An 18,592-nucleotide genomic window follows, 5' to 3' on the forward strand; every position below is an offset into this window, starting at 1 on the left:
CAGCTTTTATTTGAGGGTGTTTACATCCAAATCAGGTGAACGGTGTAGGAATTACAACAGTTTGCATATGTACCTCCCACTTCTTAAGGGACCAAAAGTAATGGGATAGAATAGGAACCGTAAATCAAACTTCCACTTTTTAATACTTGGTTGCAAATCCTTTGCAGTCAATTACAGCCTGAAGTCTGGAACACATTGACATCACCAGACGTTTCATCCCTGGTGATGCTCTGCCAGGCCTCTACTGCAACAGTCTTCAGTTTCTGCTTGTTCTTGGGGCATTTTCCCTTCAGTTTTGTCCTCAGTAAGTGAAATGCATGCTCAATCAGATTCTGAGGTGATTGACTTGGCCATTGCAAAACAGTCCGCTTCCTTCCCTTCAAAAACTCTTTCGTTGCTTTTGCAGTATGCTTTGGGTCATTGTCCATCTGCACTGTGAAGCGCCGTCCAATGAGTTTTGAAGCATTTGGCTGAATATGAGCAGATAATATTGCCCGAAACACTTCAGAATTCATCGTGTTGCTTTTGTCAGCAGTCACATCATCTATAAGTACAAGAGAACCAGCTCCACTGGCAGCCATACATGCCCACGCCATGACACTTCCACCACAATGCTTCACTGATGAGGTGGTATGCTTAGGATCATGAGCAGTTCCTTTCCTTCTCCATTCTCTTCTCTTCCCATCACTCCAGTACAAGTTGATCTTGGTCTCATCTGTCCATAGGATGTTGTTCCAGAACTGTGAAGGCTTTTTTTAGATGTCGTTTGGCAAACTCTAATCTGGCCTTCCTGTTTTGGGGGTCACCAGTGGTTTACATCTTGTGGTGAACCCTCTGTATTCACACTGGTGGAGTCTTCTCTTGATTGTTGACTTTGACACACATACACCTATCTCCTGGAGAGTGTTCTTGATCTGGCCAACTGTTGTGAAGGGTGTTTTCATCACCAGGGAAAGGATTCTTCGGTCATCCACCACAGTTGTTTTCCATGGTCCTCCGGGTCTTTTGGTGTTGCTGAGCTCACCGGTGCGTTCCTTCTTTTTGAGAGTGTTTCAAACAGTTGTTTTGGCCACGCCTGATGTTTTTGCTATCTCTCTGATAGGTTTGTTTTGTTTTTTCAGCCTAATGATGGCTTGCTTCACTGGTAGTGACAGCTCTTTGGATCTCATCTTGGCAGTTGACAGCAACAGGTTCCAAATGCAAATAGCACACTTGAAATGAACTCTGGACCTTTTATTTGTTCATTGTAATTGGGATAATGAGGGAATAACACACAGCTGGCCATGGAACAGCTGAGAAGCCAATTGTTCCATTACTTTTGGTCCCTTAACAAGTGGGAGGCACATATGCAAACTGTTGTAATTCCTACATCGTTCACCTGATTTGGATGTAAACACCCTCAAATTAAAGCTGACAGTCTGCAGTTAAAGCACATCTTGTTCGTTTCATTTGGAATCCATTGTGGTGGTGTATAGAGCCAAAAATGTTCGAATTGTGTTGATGTCCCAGTATTTATGGACCTGACTGTATACATGTAGAGGGAGAGAGAGAGAGAGATTTAGAGATAGATGGATATAGATATAGAACTTGCGTAGCATTCATTTCATTGTGTAGCACATTAGTTTAAATATTTATTAATAATCTAAATGAAAAAAAGTTTCTGATCACAAATTAATTTTGTTTTCCAAAAAGGAAAACAAAAGCTTGAAGCATTATTATAACTTTGACCTTCAAGAGAGGTCAGAGGTCAAAAGTTACATGATTTTAATCTTTATACGGTATTTTCAACACGCAGCACACCTGGAAGTTATACTTACAGTTACAGTGGAGGGTGAAGTGCTAACACCCACAGAGTTTCATCACAATTCATTCAAGCCTTTGCAAAACAGAACCACACACACACAAATAAACTCAGAGATCGTCCCTCCGGTTTGATTTTCATGGACGTAAACCGTAAACCTGCGCTTTCTCGCCGCAAAGCCCTTCCTTTTGTTCCAGCTGTGGTGCTGCATTCATCAGTAAACCTTTAAGCTCCTGAAGCCGCATCACAGCAGCCCAGCCAAAGCTGTGAACGTGAGCCAAATGAGTGAGCTCGCTCTGCAGGCAAACAGAAAACACACTGAATTTTGTCTTCAGGATTTTATCTACTCTGAAAGGAAAGTTTAAAGGATGATTCACAACGATGATGTGAAGCTTAAAACACAGCAGGGAGAGAAATGTTGTTTTGATGCAGGTGAGCACAGAAACCATCATCAGGTCTTTAAATCCATAAAATGATCTTCATGCTGAGCTCAACGTGTTGGAGTCTGAAATGATTTCTACATCCAGACTAAAGGCAGCTTTGTATGTGGGAGCTGACAGCAGGAACATTTTACTGAAGCCATTCTTACATTTAAAGGACTTAAACAAGCTCATCACTTCAAACCTGTAAAGTTTCTTAGGAGCTCAAAGTGATCGATCACATAGTCCGGATCAAAGTTTCAGTTTTCATTTTTAGGATTTTGTATCCAGAGAGGCTGGATTACTCTGATTACTCTGATCCCAGCAGAATGATGGACTCAAAGGTAAAAGTGATGGAGTATTAGAGCATGCGTATCACACACACTGGTTGTTCCATGGTGAATGACATCTGTCCATACAGTTAAGTGTAAATACCTCAGAAATAATCCCTGGAATCATTGCCAACATGAAGCAGATGTGACTGAAATGTAGCTTTGACAGTCATAGCACGTCAGACAGCTGCAGCCCGCGCGCAGTGTCGGGGTCCTCGGCAGGAGAAAGGAGGTTTGCTCAGCCAGATTATCAGCAGTAATCTGGATTATTGTTTCTGGTTCAGTTTAAACGAGCCCCTCTTCATCAGCCACAGCATCTCGTCACTGCACTCAGAGAGTAAGGATCGACCTTTCTGTCCCAACAAATTCCAAAAAGCTGTGCCTCTATTCTGACTTAACGAGTCATTATTTACAGTTAGTTGTTATTGGCATATTTCGTTTACTGCTTGCTTTTAATAATTTAGCTCTGAGTTCTGAGGACCTGCTTCAATCTGCAGTGTTTAATTCATGATGACAGGAAAGAATTTTTGATGAGATGAATATGAAATAAAATCAAATGAGATAAATATGAAATAGAATGAAATAAATATGAAATAATTTGAAATACAATTAGATAAATGTGAAATAAAATGAGATAAATATGAAATAAAATCAAATGAGATAAATATGAAATAAAAATGAAATAAAAATGAAATAATTTAAAATACAATTAGATAAATGTGAAATAAAATGAGATGAATATGAAATTGAATGAAATAAAATTAGATAAATGTGAAATAAAGTCAAATGAGATAAATATGAAATGATTTGAAATCAAATTAAATAAATATAAAAATGAAATAAAATAAAATGAAATAAATATAAAAGGAAATGAAATCAAAGGAAATAAATATAAAAAGGAAATAAAATGAAAGGAAATAAATATAAAAGGAAATGAAATCAAAGGAAATAAATATAAAAATGAAACAAAAATGAGATAAATATGAAATACATATAAAATAAATTTTAAAATGAGATGATGATGATGATGATGATGAGATAGCCTTTATTTGTCAGTTGCAGTCGCCCACAACCGAGAAGACAGACCTTGCCAACCGTACATACAATACACAAACATCACATTAGGGAGACAGGTCAGGCTAGGTAGCAAAAGGAAAAACAGTGAAATGTGTAACACAAAAGGGTAATCCAGGAGAAAGCACAGATATCATCACACCATAACACAATAAAACACAGACAAGCAACATGGGAGAATATTCCAGTGTGTAAATAATAAAATGAATTAGAATTAGATAAATTTGAAATAATTTGAAATACAATTAGATAAATATAAACCAAAATGAAAAAAAATTAGATAAAAATGAAATAAAATGAAATAGAATTAGATAAATGTGAAATGATTTGAAATCAAATTATTTAAATATAAAAATGAAATGAGATTTATCTAATTTGATTTAACTTGATTTTATATTTATTTATTATTTATTTATTTTAGCGTCTGGACTTCTTTAAGTTGCTTGAAGATGCCGCAGACACAGCTTCTCTCATGTTCCCGTTTCTTCAGTCGAGCAGCGCCCCCTGCTGGCAGATGTTTCGGTTACGCCTGTGATCACAAAGTCAGGGTGGGCGGTGCTTCTAATTGCAGGTCTGACCTTTAACCTGTTCAGGTCCTCGGGTAGATTTGATTCAGACCTGCACAGATCTGCAGAGGAAACCGAAGAGGAAGATTACAGACTGTATATCAGACAATGGCAGGATGACAGAGCCTCACCTGGTCTCGCCTGGACCTCCTTGACAAGCGTGTCCTTCCTGTTCCTCCACCTTCACGGCTCGCTGTCATAAATCTCGCCCTCTCCGTCCTTCACCTTGGGGCAAGTCTCTGTTCAGGAAACGTAGTTTTCCTCTGCAATCAGACACTTCCTCAGCCAATCAGAGAGGACCTTGGCTGCGGGCCCAGACCCTGGCCTTTGACCTCTGTGAGGACAGATGGATGAGGACCTGTTAGCACTGTGCCAGCCCTGCAGGTTCAAACCTGGACACGCAGGCGCTGGATCCTGTTTTCATCGACTCATGGACGTCAGCAGGAAGCACGAAAGATTACACGCCAGCACCACGCTTCAGACTTCCACGCCGGGACTAACTCTTCTTTATGTAATCATAGGATGGATGCATGTGGTCAGCAGCAACGCTCAGACAGGTTGTGGCCATCATTGTGATGCTCAGTGGGAACTTCAGCAGCTCGCCTTCATCACACCTACATGACTAAAGGCACTGAGCTGTTGCCAAGTGATTAACTGATCAAGCGGGTGTACCTAATGAAGTGGCTGGTGAGTGTTGATCCATAAGCCGGGGCTTGCTTCAGGTTACCTGTCAGACCCCCGCCCTGATTCCTGATTGGCCCTTACAGCTGACCAGGTGTTGTCAGCTGACGCTCACGGCCCTTGGCAGATCATTAGGTACAGAAAGGGTCTCAGGAAGACGACATGTGAATGTCAAAATAAAACACGAAGTGACACTGCCTCTGTCCTCTGTCACAGATTACAGAATGAGATGGTAAAAATGTAATCAGATTACTCTGTGAAGCAGGAGGTTCATCACCTCACCGTGACAGCAGCAGGCAGGATGTTCATAAGGTCTACCCTCCCATCCAGGACAAGATGTGTGTGTGTGTGTGTGTGTGTGTGTGAGTGTGTGTGTGTGTGTGAGAGAGAGTGTGTGTGTGAGAGAGAGTGTGTGTGTGTGTGTGTGTGTGTGTGTGAGAGAGAGTGTGTGTGTGTGTGTGTGTGTGTGTGTGTGTGCGAGAGAGTGTGTGTGTGTGTGTGTGTGTGTGTGTGTGTGTGAGAGAGTATGTGTGTGTGTGTGTGTGTGTGTGTGTGAGTGAGTGTGTGTGAGTGTGTGTGTGTGTGTGTGAGGGGGGGGGCTAAGGGAGTCTGAGGATAAGAGCAGGAAGTAGAGTGTCAGAATGTAATGAGCTTCCACAGTCCAACAGCAAAGAGCAGAAATATTCCTAAAACCGGGAACACTGGGAACAAAACCAGCCGAAACACTGCAGTGATCACATGAACAGCAGCTGGCAGCGGCGGCCTCAGAGGATGATGGGAAAAGTCTCAGTAAGAGGGGGCAGGACCACCTGAGCTGAGGCTGCTGACCTCAGTGAGGACACCTGCGCAGCCAGCTCGGTGTGACTGTTCCCACCTCAGCACCTTACAGGTGATGTCTGAGATGAGAGTCTGTGGGAGGGGTTACAGCCTGACCCTGAGCAGCGATTGGCTGCCAGTGAAGTGAGCCTTGGCACCACCTGAATAAAGTCGGTGCCGTTTCCTGTGAGCCTCAGTGAAGATGGTGTGTTATTCTGTAAGTGTGATCCGCTCCTCTGGCTTCACCCTGAACATCTGGGATGTCCTGTGGTATTTCCGACAGCAGCAGCTCCTTCGCTCAAACAATTGAATAGAAGGAAGCGCTGCTGGCTGACTTTTTCCTCCCTCAGAGACGCACTTCCTCCAGCCCTTCAGTCGAGCTCGAGCGAGGCCGGAGGACGCAGGAGGAACATGGAGGTCCCGCTCCTACTTTTCTTTCTGCTCTGGAGATCCAACTGTGCGTGTGAGTACCGAGTATCCGGTCAGGCTGAAGCTTCGGTGTCGAGAAACGAACGTTTGATTGTGAATTTTACTGATTTTATAGCAGGAACAAGTAGAAAAACTACGACTAACTCTCTGATCACACCAGTGTGTTCAGATTCACTTTAATCATAAAAGACTTTCTCAGTTTGTCTGTTTATTCGAAACTCTGGCTCCTACATTTCCCAGCACGCACTGCAGTGAAGTTCAGAAGAAAAAATGAGATAAAGTTGAAGGTGGATTCTTTGATCACCTCTGAGCTGTCAATAACATTTCAGTAATCGATTGCAGAACGTTGATGTGAGAACTGAAGTTTGTGGACATCTTTGTGCCTTCATGGTGGCTTCGAGTCTTTCAGTTCTGGTTCTGTTCAGATTCTTAAAGGTGTGATGGCAGAATCACAGACTGTACGTGAAAGATGGATGTAGCCTATGTGACATCACCTGTCTGCTTTGTCTGCTCTGGTTCTCAGGCCAGAATAGCTGAAGTGTTCGGAGCAGTGCATCCAATCCAAACCTTTTACGGCAGTCAAAGCTCTGCTTCATGTCCAGGAACACGAACTGACGCATGCCACGTCGGCAGAGGAAGATGGTAGAAAGGAAATAGTTGGTACAGGAAGTGAGATCTTTACAGCCCTTTAGGGTTAAGGCCTTTACACACCGGACGTGTAAAATCTGTGTCAATATTTTGACTTACCTTTTTTTAATGCAGCCATTCACACCGATGTGTATTTTCACTGCACGAATTCAGGGCATTTAACCAAGGTCGACTTTCTTGGATGTTTCGGATCTGACCAATCAGGTCACTGCATCTATTAGCAAGTGCGCTCATAGCTCAAATCACGCACGGTGCTGAATATACAATAATCTGGAAATAAGGGAAAAATTACTGTTTGACCTCAGACACAGGGCTGAGGCTCACTCGCCACCTGATTCCTCGGCCTCCTCAGTGTGCTCCCATCTCTGCTAACAGGAGCTCAAACATGTCTGAACCCCATGCGTCCACCCTTAGATCGAACAATAACATCCTCCCTACTGCTGCTTTGTCGTGAGAATTGGATGAACCCAGAATCTGCATTTCTTCCTTCTGTGGTTTAGTAACTTCTGGACGAGCTCTTCATGTCTACCTCATTTTTTTCCACAGTGTGTTTTTTGCCTTTCAAGTACTAAAACTAAAGTTTTGACTCTGAAAACTGAAAAAAAGAAGAGTAAATCTGTTCGGTCTTTGTCAGCTCGGTGAATGTGCTGTAGCAGCCTGATGAAGCATTGCACATCACACTGAGTCGGCTGATTTAAAACCTGATTTAAAAGCTGCCCAAAGGATAAACTCCTCGTCCCCCAGGGTCCAGCTCTGGGACTGCTGCTGTTCATTTCATCTACAATAACAGCAGCACGGAGCTGTCAGGCGTCAGTTCAGAGTTTGTTTATCTCGGTTATAATAATGTGCATGAATGCTGTCTGTACTGGGTGATCACGGCGCCTCAACGCTCTCCTCCCCTGCCACATGCTCGGGTCGGCATCATTCCTGCGTGCTGATATTCATATTCTTATCAGAATCAGAATCGCGTTTTTATATACAGTTCAGCTGTTTAGGAGGGAGATGGCAAGGGGAAAGAAACTGTTCCTGTGTCGGGTGGTCCTGGTCTGCAGGCTTCTGTACCGTCTGCCAGAAGGCAGCAGGTCAAAGAGTCTGTCCAGGGTGTGAGGGGTCTGTGATGATTTTCCCTGCCCGTTTCCTGGTTACTTAGAGGTGCAGGTCCTGGATGGAGGGTGATTATTGATAGGGCTTTTCCTGTTCTCTGCTGTGTTGACTCACACTCAGGTGTAGAGCAGGTGTCTGTCCCAAACGTTCCCGATGAACCTGGAAAAACACTGAGATCAGCCAGACTTCCAAATGCAGATGTTGACAGTGTTCTTGTTCTCCACTTAACCTCTAATAACTGAAATCATTTACAGCCGTCACACGTACAAAGACGGCTTCTTAGGTTTCCTCCTTCATTAGAGCACCAAAGACCCGCAGAGACCTTGGTATTTTAGAAGGAAATGAGGTCAGAGGTCAGAGTCCACCTTTCATAACTTGGAGCTGAGCTGCTGTCTCTGTGGTTCATCCTCAGCCCCCATAGTCCAATGAGAAAGCAGAAGCTCTGCAAGTAACCAGTCACGGTTGGCGGATCAGAGCGGGATACATTTGGTCGCCGGTCTCCCTGGAGACCGGTGATTTACATTTATCAGTGATTTACATTCACCAGGCGGATGGAGCACAGAGTGAAACCTGTCTGCCATCTGAGTGAATTATAACAATCTGAGTGTGTGAGTGCAGCATGTATACAACAGCTGGGAACGAGCCGGCGCCAACATGGAAGACAAACTGCATGCAGACTGGGTCATGCCGAGTATTCAGGGTGTCAGGATTCAGCCATGATGGGAATAACAGCATTAACTAACACCGTTACTTTTTCAGTAACTAGTAACCTAACTAATTACTATTTCTATCATTACAACGCCGTTACTGTTACTATCAAGAAAATGCGGCCGGGTTACTGTTTCTCAACACACAGACTGGTGAAGCTGTCTTCAGCTTACCGGGAGCTGGGGGAAGGGGCTGCTGATTGGCTGAGGAAGAAAAAAGTAGTCATGGTAAACCAATCACATGACCATTTAACATTAAATAGGAACAAGACACTATTATCAACCCAAGACAAGGGGGAAGGTTTAGGAGTGACGGCGGCGAGAGAGAGCGAAAGAAAGAGAGGGGGCGAGTTTTGAGATGTGAGAGATTTGTGAGGTTTAGCGTGTTTGGAGTGTGTAGTTGGTCTGTTGTCTTGTGTAGTTAGTGTGAAGTGTAGTTGTTGTTTTGTTGTGTGCGTCAGAACAATGAGGCGATGGCTGAATGTCACAAGTGCTGCCAAAAAGCCACCAAAGGCAGATTACAGTGTAAACGCCGTCTCCAGGTGGAAACAGGAGCAGTGATGCACCTCCTGCTGTCAGGTCTGCAGGTATCAGGCTGTGACATGCTCCTCTGTCATATAGTGGACAGAAATTATTTATTGGAGTGGCACAAATAATTTGTGTGGCATCTTATTTGATGCAGAACACCTGACTGTTCTGTGAATAGTTTTAAGTGGTTATAAAAAAAACACACCTGAGGCCTTGGCTACATTTTTAGGTAAATAGTTCCTCATAACTTAGTTGTTTAAAACTTGTGCATAAGTTTTCAAACTATACAATTTATATTTGCATTTCAAGTTAATGATTCGTTAAACATGTTTGTGGTTGTTACAGTAAAAAACAACTTATTTCTACTGAGATACTGAGATTTTATTTTTTTTGTGTGATTTTAGATCAAATGTCTTAATACAGTGTGTCAAAATGAAAAAGTAATTATAAATTCAAACATGTGAGGTTGTGCTGAAAGTAATGATACCAAACAAGGCAAGGTAAATAGTTTTTAAAGATGAAATGTAGCGCTAAAATTTAAAAGTAGCCGAAAATGGCCAGTTATACCCTATAACACAATAGTTACTTTACCAAGTAATTAGTTACTTTTACAATATTGTAGCTGAGTTACTAACTCAATTACTTTTTTGAAGAAATAACTAGTAACTATAATTAATTACTTTTTCAAAGTAACTTTAAAGGGACAGAATTTAAAAAGTCTCTCGCACTATCAAAGTAAAACAGGAAGTAAGACCACCCAAAACTCCAGGAATCAAAGATGAACAGCAGCGGCAGAACAGACACGACTAAAGAACACGCTGAACACAGATCGCAGCGTTCATGAGAAGCTGACAGTTTCACCCCCTGTGACAAAGTGGATGAGCAGTTGCAATGCTCTCCATTTGTCCCATATGTGTTTACCTTTTTTTTTTTGCACATTATACACATTATTCTGTTTCTATTTATTTGCTTTGATTTGCTATTTGTCAAGTAACATTGCTGCACTCACTATCCCGGGTTTGTTTGTGTAAGCGTTCCGTTGCCGGCAAATCAAACATTCTGCAAATTAAGGCAAATACTCAGTTACGTTTCTTTATATTTTATTATGTTACAGATTAAGTCATTTGTTCATACTTACTTTGTTCTCTTTTCAGTCTTCATGGGGGTCAGGTGTGGGGAAACGCCTGCCTGGCATTTCCTCATTTTAAAATCCTGCTGATGTCACACATGACATCAGCAGATCAAACCAAATGGAGGGGTTTCTATTTCCAGAGAGATGTTTCCTTTTGTTTGTGTTAAGGTTTAAATTGATTTGTTGAGTGTTTTTCTTTTCATTAATACTGCCATTTAGTTGTGTAAATGTGCATATTAGAAGTGTAAAGAGGTTTTGTGTCTTTTTAATCATCTGTGTAGAGTTTTAGATCCCTCAGTTCAAGTGAGTGGTACTGGCTGGGCAATTGGAGGGAAATTGATGGCCCTATTTAAAGCCAGTCTCTACCAGATTTAAGAGAGAGGAGAGGTGAGCGGTGTTACCAGATGCATGTTATGTTGAGTGTTGATAATTGAATTGATTTGGGGGGAAGTTTTGTTAAGTTGCATATTAAATTAAGTTCACTGTAAATAAATTGCTCACCTCTGGAAACCTGAAATGTCTGCGTAGTCTGCTTCCCTACCACCTTTCTTGACGTTCGAGTCTGACTACCCCACACCCCCACCCACGTGTGCAGATGAGGACGCACCTCCACCTGTGGGATCTGAAAACACTCGCAGCCACAAGTTCGGGCACAGCTGGCTCAGACTGCAGAGCTTCAGGCACAGACATTAGTTTTGTAGTTGGTTTGTAAGTTGGAGTAACCGGGCCATAAACTCTAAAAGCAGCGCAGGTCAGTCTCAGGTGTGTCTGTCATCAGTGGGCGGAGTCCAGGTTGGGCTGAAGTTTAATTTAAGGTGTCTGCGTTCAGGAATAATGCGTGATTTCACTCATCTGTGAATGTGACGAGTCAGAGCCGCTCTTTATATTCTCACCTTTCTTCTCACTTTCAGACACATCTCCAGCCACCTCCACCTTTTCTTCATCCACACCGCTGGACCTGTCTAACTCCGCCCAAACCATCAGGCGTCCTGGGAACGCTGTCACGGACAATCTGTCACCTCCAGATGTTTCCCCCGCAGTCACCCACCTATCCCCTTTAAATGGCACAGCTGCTTTTACCACCGACCAGTCAGTCGCCTCGGAGACCTCGTCAGGTGGAGGTGACTCCCTAGTCAGGACGGAGGTGGTCACGTCGTCGTACAAGTCATGGTCCTCCATCACTAGAAACCAGTCCAAGTCGAGCGGAGGTGGAGGCATGACGCTGGGTTCCTCACGTGTGAGCACAGGTGGAGCAACAGACGTCATAACTGAGTTACAACCTGAGGATGGATCCACACACCAAACATCTGCAGCATCCTCAGACAGCACCGCCTCAGCTGCACCCACCACCACCACTCCTCCACCGTCTGCATCCAGCACCAGCACACATAGACCACCCAGGACTCACGGCCAGACCCCACCCACACACACAGACTCCACCCTTCATCCAAACATCTCAGAGAGTCTGACTCAAGGAGTATTATCAACAGCACCAACAGGTGATGCAGTCACTGCAAGTAGCACCTCAGCTCCATCAGTCCCACAAACGAGTACAACAAACATCAGCACCACCGCTGCTGTAACCACACCCTCTCGGAGCAGCATAACAGCACCTGCTCCAACCACAGCCATCAAAACCACATCTCCTACAGCCGCCAGTAGCACCACCCCTGTCACAACCGCAGAGACTACAGTCGCACCACCCATAACAACACCAGCAACTACACACACAACCATCCCTCCGCCAGCTAGAACAGCCAGCTTGACACATACCATCCAAACCTCCACTGGTGCCTCCACTCCCGCTACAACTGCAGCAACCATACCCATACCCACAGCCACGAAGCCGCCTCTAACCACAGCCGTCGAAACCACACCTACCACTGCCAGTACCACCACCCCCACCACAACCACTGAGACTGCACCCATACTATTCATAACAACATCAGCAACTACACCTACATCCATGTCACCATCTCATACCACAGTCACCAAAACCACACCACCCACCACTTCCGGTGATAGTTTCCCAGTTACAACTGCAGATACTACAACCACCACGAGCATCATAACAACGTCCGCAACAACCACCCCACCTACGACTGCTACAGCATCTCCTGCTACAACCACCCCACCTACGACTGCTACAGCATCTCTTGCTACAACCACCCCACCTACGACTGCTACACCATCTCCTGCTACAACCACCCCACCTACGACTGCTACACCATCTCCTGCTACAACCACCCCACCTACGACTGCTACACCATCTCCTGCTACAACCACCCCGCCTACGACTGCTACACCATCTCCTGCTACAACCACCCCACCTACGACTGCTACACCATCTCCTGCTACAACCACCAAAACCACCACTGCCAGCCCCACAGCAAAAAGCACCACCACTCCAGCAACAAGCACGCTTCAAACTAGTACGTCCAGATTCACCTCCACCACACCTGTGAGTACCCCACCTCTGTTTGATGCTGTTATTTTAGAGGACTTCAACATGTGAGCACACCTGTCTTCATACCTGTTTAAAATGGTGTTTAGACGTGTTCAGGATGTCGTGCTGTGTTTGGTGGTAGTTCATGCCTGTTAACTCCAGATCAGTTTTATTCTCCTTGATTTTGATCTTTGACTGTTTGCTGCTTATATGAAGAAGCTCAGTGTGAAACCTGCCAGATGTTGGCAGAGGTTCGGTTTCCTGTGGCTGGTGTGTTTCTGGTGCTCCGTGGGAGCGTTGCTTGCAGCTGAAGCATATGGTTGGGTCTGCGGAGCTGGTGGAGACCAAAGCGAGAGCTGAAAGCCAGTAAATGCTGAGTGTATGAAAAGGTGATCACACTCCTGTGTTACTATGGAAACACAGTATTAATAGTATTATTTTATTCTACCATGTTGACTGGTAAAGCTCTCCGGGCTCTGTTTTATTCGCTTCTCTCGGACACAGAAAATCAAAGTCAAACGTAGTCAGGAGGTCGAGTCTCAGAACACGACTTCCATATTGAAATGAAGATCACGGCTGACCGAAGGTAACATAAAGCAGACTTTGATGCTGCTCATACATAAATAGAGTGAGCCTCTGGTGTGAGGCTGTTTCCTGATTGGATAACTCAGCCCTAACAATAGCCCACTCTGATGGTAGCGATGGAGCTCAGTTTGATGCTAAAGGTTGTGGAGAAAGTCCGAGGCTGGGAGGAAGGAAAGCAGGGCGGGGTGTCCAGACCGCGCCTCTGCTCGCTGAGGGAAAGTTTAAAGATCGATGGACCCAGAGAGAAAAGAGTCACACGGGACCGGGATGCAGGAGAAAGAAGTTCCAGATCATTTCAGCCTCTGGAGCTGATGGAGGAAACCTCCAGCTCCTCTCCGGACCAAAGTCCTTCAGCTGAAAGATGTCTGTAGCTGTCAGTGTGTCAGAAGAGGCGTGTTTCTTACCGAGCGGTCAGATTTAAATCAGGGATGCTCAGATGTGCCACGACATGTTTAATTCTTGGATTCTTTTGGGGCGCAAAGACGGTGAGTTACCGGATCATTTATCTACATCCGCTTTCTGTTGTAAGCCAAAGACCGATCAGTAATACGGAGGCAACCTGACAATGGTCAGTGGTGACAGCGGGAAGGAAGAACTCCTTTTAGACAGGAAGAAGCCTCTAACAGAACCAGGCTCAGGGGAAATACACATCAGAGTGCTTTGGGCCCTCACTCGTACTCTTTTCATTTCTTAGAGAGTGTAAGCACTACAGAAACAATAAGGTGCCTTATTTTCTGAGAGCGTGATGTTAATAAGGGAACTCTTTACCTCTGTGCAGATGTTTAAACACTCACGTCACGAGTATGAACCCTTTGGTTTGATCCCAGGAGGAGACAAACTCCTCTGGGTTTGAATCACAAAGGCCATTTTTGTAAAAAAGACATCAGACACCAGCAAATCATTTTCTTTGAGTTTCACAAACACCATGTGACCCTGACCTCCTGTGACCTCCTGATGCAGGTCCAGACCTCAGAGGGTCCCCGATGCTCTGCAGACCTGAAGGAGATCAGCTCCAGCTCAGACTCCATCGCGGTGCAGGTAACGTCAGCCGGTCTGTCCTGTAACTTCAGTCTGTTCTGCGCTCTGCACTCATGGTCCAGTCCTACCCACTGCGAGTCTGATGGAGAGACCAGCAGCAGTACCATCTGTAATATAACTGGACTGCAACCCGGGACACTGTATCAGCTGACAGCGGTTTCCAGGAAGGATGGCGAGATTAGCCGCGGGACAGTTCAGACAGGTAGGAGCGCACCTGAAGAGTGAAGCTGCAGTTCAGAAGTTAGCACCTGAGTGCTCTGTGTAGCTATTTTAACTTTACCGTCACATTACTTGGAACAAGCTCCGCCCCTTTCTCATGACACCCATGCACGTGTGCTCCCCATCATGGAGAAACCTCCTGACATTATTGATTATTGATCATATTATGTTTTAGAGCGCGCAGGTTTTTAAACTTCAAACAATAAAATCAACATCTCTAAAAATAATCCAGTCAAAAATATTCAAGCTTGTAACGCCAAGATTCATTATATCTGGACCTGCTTTACTAACACGTGCGTGGAAACAAAAAATCAATCGGATTTAGGAAAATATGTTAGTAAATCAGACTGTGCTGACTGCATGCGTATGGCCAGGTGAAGGTGAAGAGAGCTGCGATGATGTAAGAGAGGAACCTGCACTGCTAAGCCAAGAAAGAAGGAGAACGTCTGGCTGCAGAAACCTTTAAAACAGTTTCCTAACTCCAAGAAAGAATCCAGATCAGCGACCGCTTTCCACGGGAGTGATGGCTGTTGCAAATAACAGAGAGATAAATAAATCAGGCTGAAATAACGGGCTGCTAAATATTGTTTCCCCTCAGACAGTGACTGTGGCTCCACAGTGTTTGGAGTGAAATGAGAAGCAGACAAGAAGAAAACGTGGAGACGAGGAGGATGTGATCTGTGAGAAGAAGAAGCATTTCGATGCTTATAATGTTTTGGAAAACTTTAAATCGAGTCTAAAAGGCAATAATAATTATTAGCAGTCGTTTCAAAGACGTGTGCCTTCTTACGACGGACAGGCATCTGTTTGTATGTGTGGTCAGAGGCACTTCTAAATGTCTTCACGAAGTAAAAACAAAAGTCCTGATGAACCACAGATTTGTGCACTGTTGGTAAATGAGGCCAATTAATGCTTTGCTTTAATGATTACGAGTGTTTTCTAAAATCATGCCTAAACTAACCCAAACCCTGACCTCCCCCCATCGCTGAGCTGATCCAGGACCTGGTGCAAACAAACGAAGGAAGTGGCTGAGAGGAGAGGAGGGTGAGGAGCGGTTGTTTCTGGAAACAAACACTCGAGATGAGATGAAGACCATTGTTAGAGAGCTCCGTGTTTCTGTGTTTATCAGGATCTTTCTGGAACGAGCAACTGCCTCCGAGCTTTCTCTGGTTTTCTCCCAACATTGAAAAGTTCTTCCTGCTCTGCTCAGTTTCGTCCTGATTAATACGTTCATATCAGGACAGTGACTGTCAGACTGAAGGCTGGCCGTGAATCACGTAGACGTGTTTCCTCTGCTGCAGTTTGAGGACCACCATTCAGGGTAAGGTGGAGTCAGGTGTCACTCGCTGTGCCTCGGTCCAGTCATCTCATAAATGTAAAGAGTCATTCGGGATCTTTACAAGTCTGCGGACGTTTCTGGAAGTCTTTGGAGCTTGTGCTGTGTGGGTCTGACATTTTGTCCTTTGGGTGTTGCCGGCCTTCCAACAGGAAGCAGGGAAGTCTGCTCAGACAGGAAGCCATCACGAAGAACAGGGTCGGGGGGGTTGTCCTCATCATCCTGCCCCACCCAGCCTATTATTTTCAGTTTCCTGTGTGGACTCACGCTGCCTCTGTGAAAACGCTCTCATTCTTTTGGCTGCTCAAACAAGCGTATGGGCCTCTGCAGCAGCACAGTGTAACAATCACTGCGCCCACGACCACCAACCATATGGGGAATTCACCAAAGCCAGTAGAATTTCACAATTCTAGATGCCAAAACAGAAATATAAACCCCGTCATTAAAAAGACGTGTTAAACCACTAACATGGTGGCAGGTCATGTTACATGTAGGGCGGTCACCAACAGACTGCAGACTATGGAACAAAGCTGATGACTCCGCAGCGGTGCTGACGACTAAACTGAAACTCAGACCCACATACCTGGATGCTGATGTTTTAGCTGCTTCTCTAAATTGGAAGTCTTTCCTCCTCTGGTTTACGGGATAATAGTGTTGGCTTTGGGAAATCAGTTACCATCTCTTGGTCATCCCTCTGAAATGCACAGTCTTCCCTAGCCGACTCTACCGGAGCTGTTGTGACAGCTGCACTAATCGCCAATTCACGTGCTGTTTTTGATGTGCTCGTGCTCCTTCTTCTTTTTCCTTTGCTTCTTTTTCTGCAACTAATCCAAACCACAACCCCACCCATGATCCTCGACCACAACCAGTCCAACTCAAACCCCAAATCTGTCCCCAAACCCACCCTAAACTTGTCCCCTTCCATGGTCTTGAACCCCCAATCCAAACTTGTACTCCTTTGAACTCAACCCAAATCTCAGTGCCCACCCCAGTCTGTACCAAAAACCTGACCCCAATCCAAACACTACCTCCAACCCCAACCTAATCCCAGCCTGTCCCTAAACTCAGCGTAAACCTGTCTCCAAGCAGGAACCACAGCCTGATCTAATCTAAAGTGTTTCTGAATGAACAGCAACAGTTACAACAGAACCAAACCAAACCTCCTGAAAGCTGCTAACTGCTACACTTCAGTGTCTTAGTTTTAAAAAACTTTAATTGCCCAAATATTAATTAATGGAAAACCAAAGCGCTGTAAAATGTCATTTCAAAATAAAACTTCCTGTTTTCAGTGTGGGTATACACTGAGTGTCCTCTCCTGTTTCAGACCCAGTTGCCCCAGCTCGTCTGGACCTCCAGCTGGGCCCGGCTCAACCTCATCATAAAAGCCTGTTTGCGGTTCTAAGCGGCTCGGCTCTGACGGTGTCTTGGACTCTGCCTGCCGGTCATGTGGACTGGTACGATGTGACTCTGGAGGACACGAGCTCCGGATCCCGGCGCAGGACCAGAATCATGGGCTCTGCAGCCTCCCAGACCGGGTTCACCTCTCTGATACCTGGGACTATGTACAAAGTCAGTGTGGTAGCTTCAGCTGGGAACAAGAGCGCCTCACCTGTCCACGCAATGACAGCTACAGGTGAGCTACAACACCTCCAGAATTTTCTCACGTTCAAGTTTTATTATTGTACAGGTAACAACAGCACATCACTACCAGCAATGAAATTCTTACACTCAGAGGGATATGTTGCTCTGGAACATGATCAGAATGCACCTGATTGGCTGAGAGCTTATCACATGATCAGTAATAATAAAAACAAAGAGCTTTAAAAAGAAATAAAAGCAAAATTGTTCAAGAGCAACTCATTCAACACAAAGTTAATAAAATCAGCAAATTAAATCAAAGACGTGAAAGTGGTTTAAAAAGAAAAATAATGGCCATCAAAGTGGTGTCAATACCCTCTGATCCCTCCACCACCCCTCCGTAATGCTCCTCTCTCCCTGCCTCAGCTCCCTCCTCAGTGGACGGCCTGCAGGTGGCGTCCTCTTCCTCACACAGCCTCGGGGTGACTTGGCGGATCGGCTTGGGCCGCACGGAGAACCTCAGGGTTCTTCTGAGGGATCAGGCTGGTGTTCTGCTGAAGAACATCACTCTGAAGAACAGCAGCACCTCAGTAGAGCTGGAGGGTCTGCACCCGGGTACCCCGTACACCATCACTGTGGTAACAGAAGCAGTCGGCCTTCAGAACTCCGCCTCCACAGCAGCCGTCACAGGTAGCGAAAGCACTGACCCGTGTTTGAATCTGAGGTAATCTGAGTGTTTCTAAAATACCAAAACACTCGATGGACATGTGAGCTGTGAATTTAGAGATTACGCCCTCCTCTGAACCTTTCTTCCTGCGTCTTAAAAAGCCGTTTGATATTGTAGACGATGAAACAAAGATATGGAGTTAGCAGATTTCAGGTCAGGGACTCATCTGTAGAACAGGTTCTACTTCACCGTGCCATCCAAAATACCCATAAACTGGGAAATACAAATAACCTGCATTACAAACACTGCGCTCAAAGCTCACCTATGTCTGAATTTGGTTATCCCCCGAACACCTCCACAAACTCCTCTGATCATCAGCAGGGAGCAAACACCGTTCACCTGGAGAGACCCGACAAGCATGCGTCAGTAAAACAACACCCGATGACAGATGTGAGCTACGATGTCTTCAGAGCTCCAATCAGCAGG

General features: G+C 45.0%; 1 protein-coding gene across 4 annotated transcripts in view; it reads left to right on the top strand.

The window, feature by feature from the left end:
* Positions 1-5,598: 5,598 nt before the first annotated feature.
* Positions 5,599-18,592, top strand: part of ptprbl (protein tyrosine phosphatase receptor type B, like) — a 31,857-nt gene continuing 18,863 nt past the window's right edge. For 2 of the 4 annotated variants that reach the window (XM_019360960.2, XM_019360961.2), the window contains exons 1-5: positions 5,600-6,152; positions 11,149-12,698; positions 14,229-14,508; positions 17,186-17,494; positions 17,866-18,129. In XM_019360960.2, the coding sequence (XP_019216505.1) occupies positions 6,101-6,152; positions 11,149-12,698; positions 14,229-14,508; positions 17,186-17,494; positions 17,866-18,129 (2,455 nt within the window). In that variant the 5' untranslated portion in view covers positions 5,600-6,100. Of the gene's footprint in view, positions 6,153-11,148; positions 12,699-13,509; positions 13,754-14,228; positions 14,509-17,185; positions 17,495-17,865; positions 18,130-18,592 lie in introns of those variants that run through there. The other 2 variants (XM_019360963.2, XM_005470208.3) reach the window with 2 other exon arrangements.

The sequence above is a fragment of the Oreochromis niloticus genome, linkage group LG7, assembly GCF_001858045.2.
Source record: "Oreochromis niloticus isolate F11D_XX linkage group LG7, O_niloticus_UMD_NMBU, whole genome shotgun sequence".
Lineage (NCBI taxonomy): Eukaryota > Metazoa > Chordata > Actinopteri > Cichliformes > Cichlidae > Oreochromis > Oreochromis niloticus.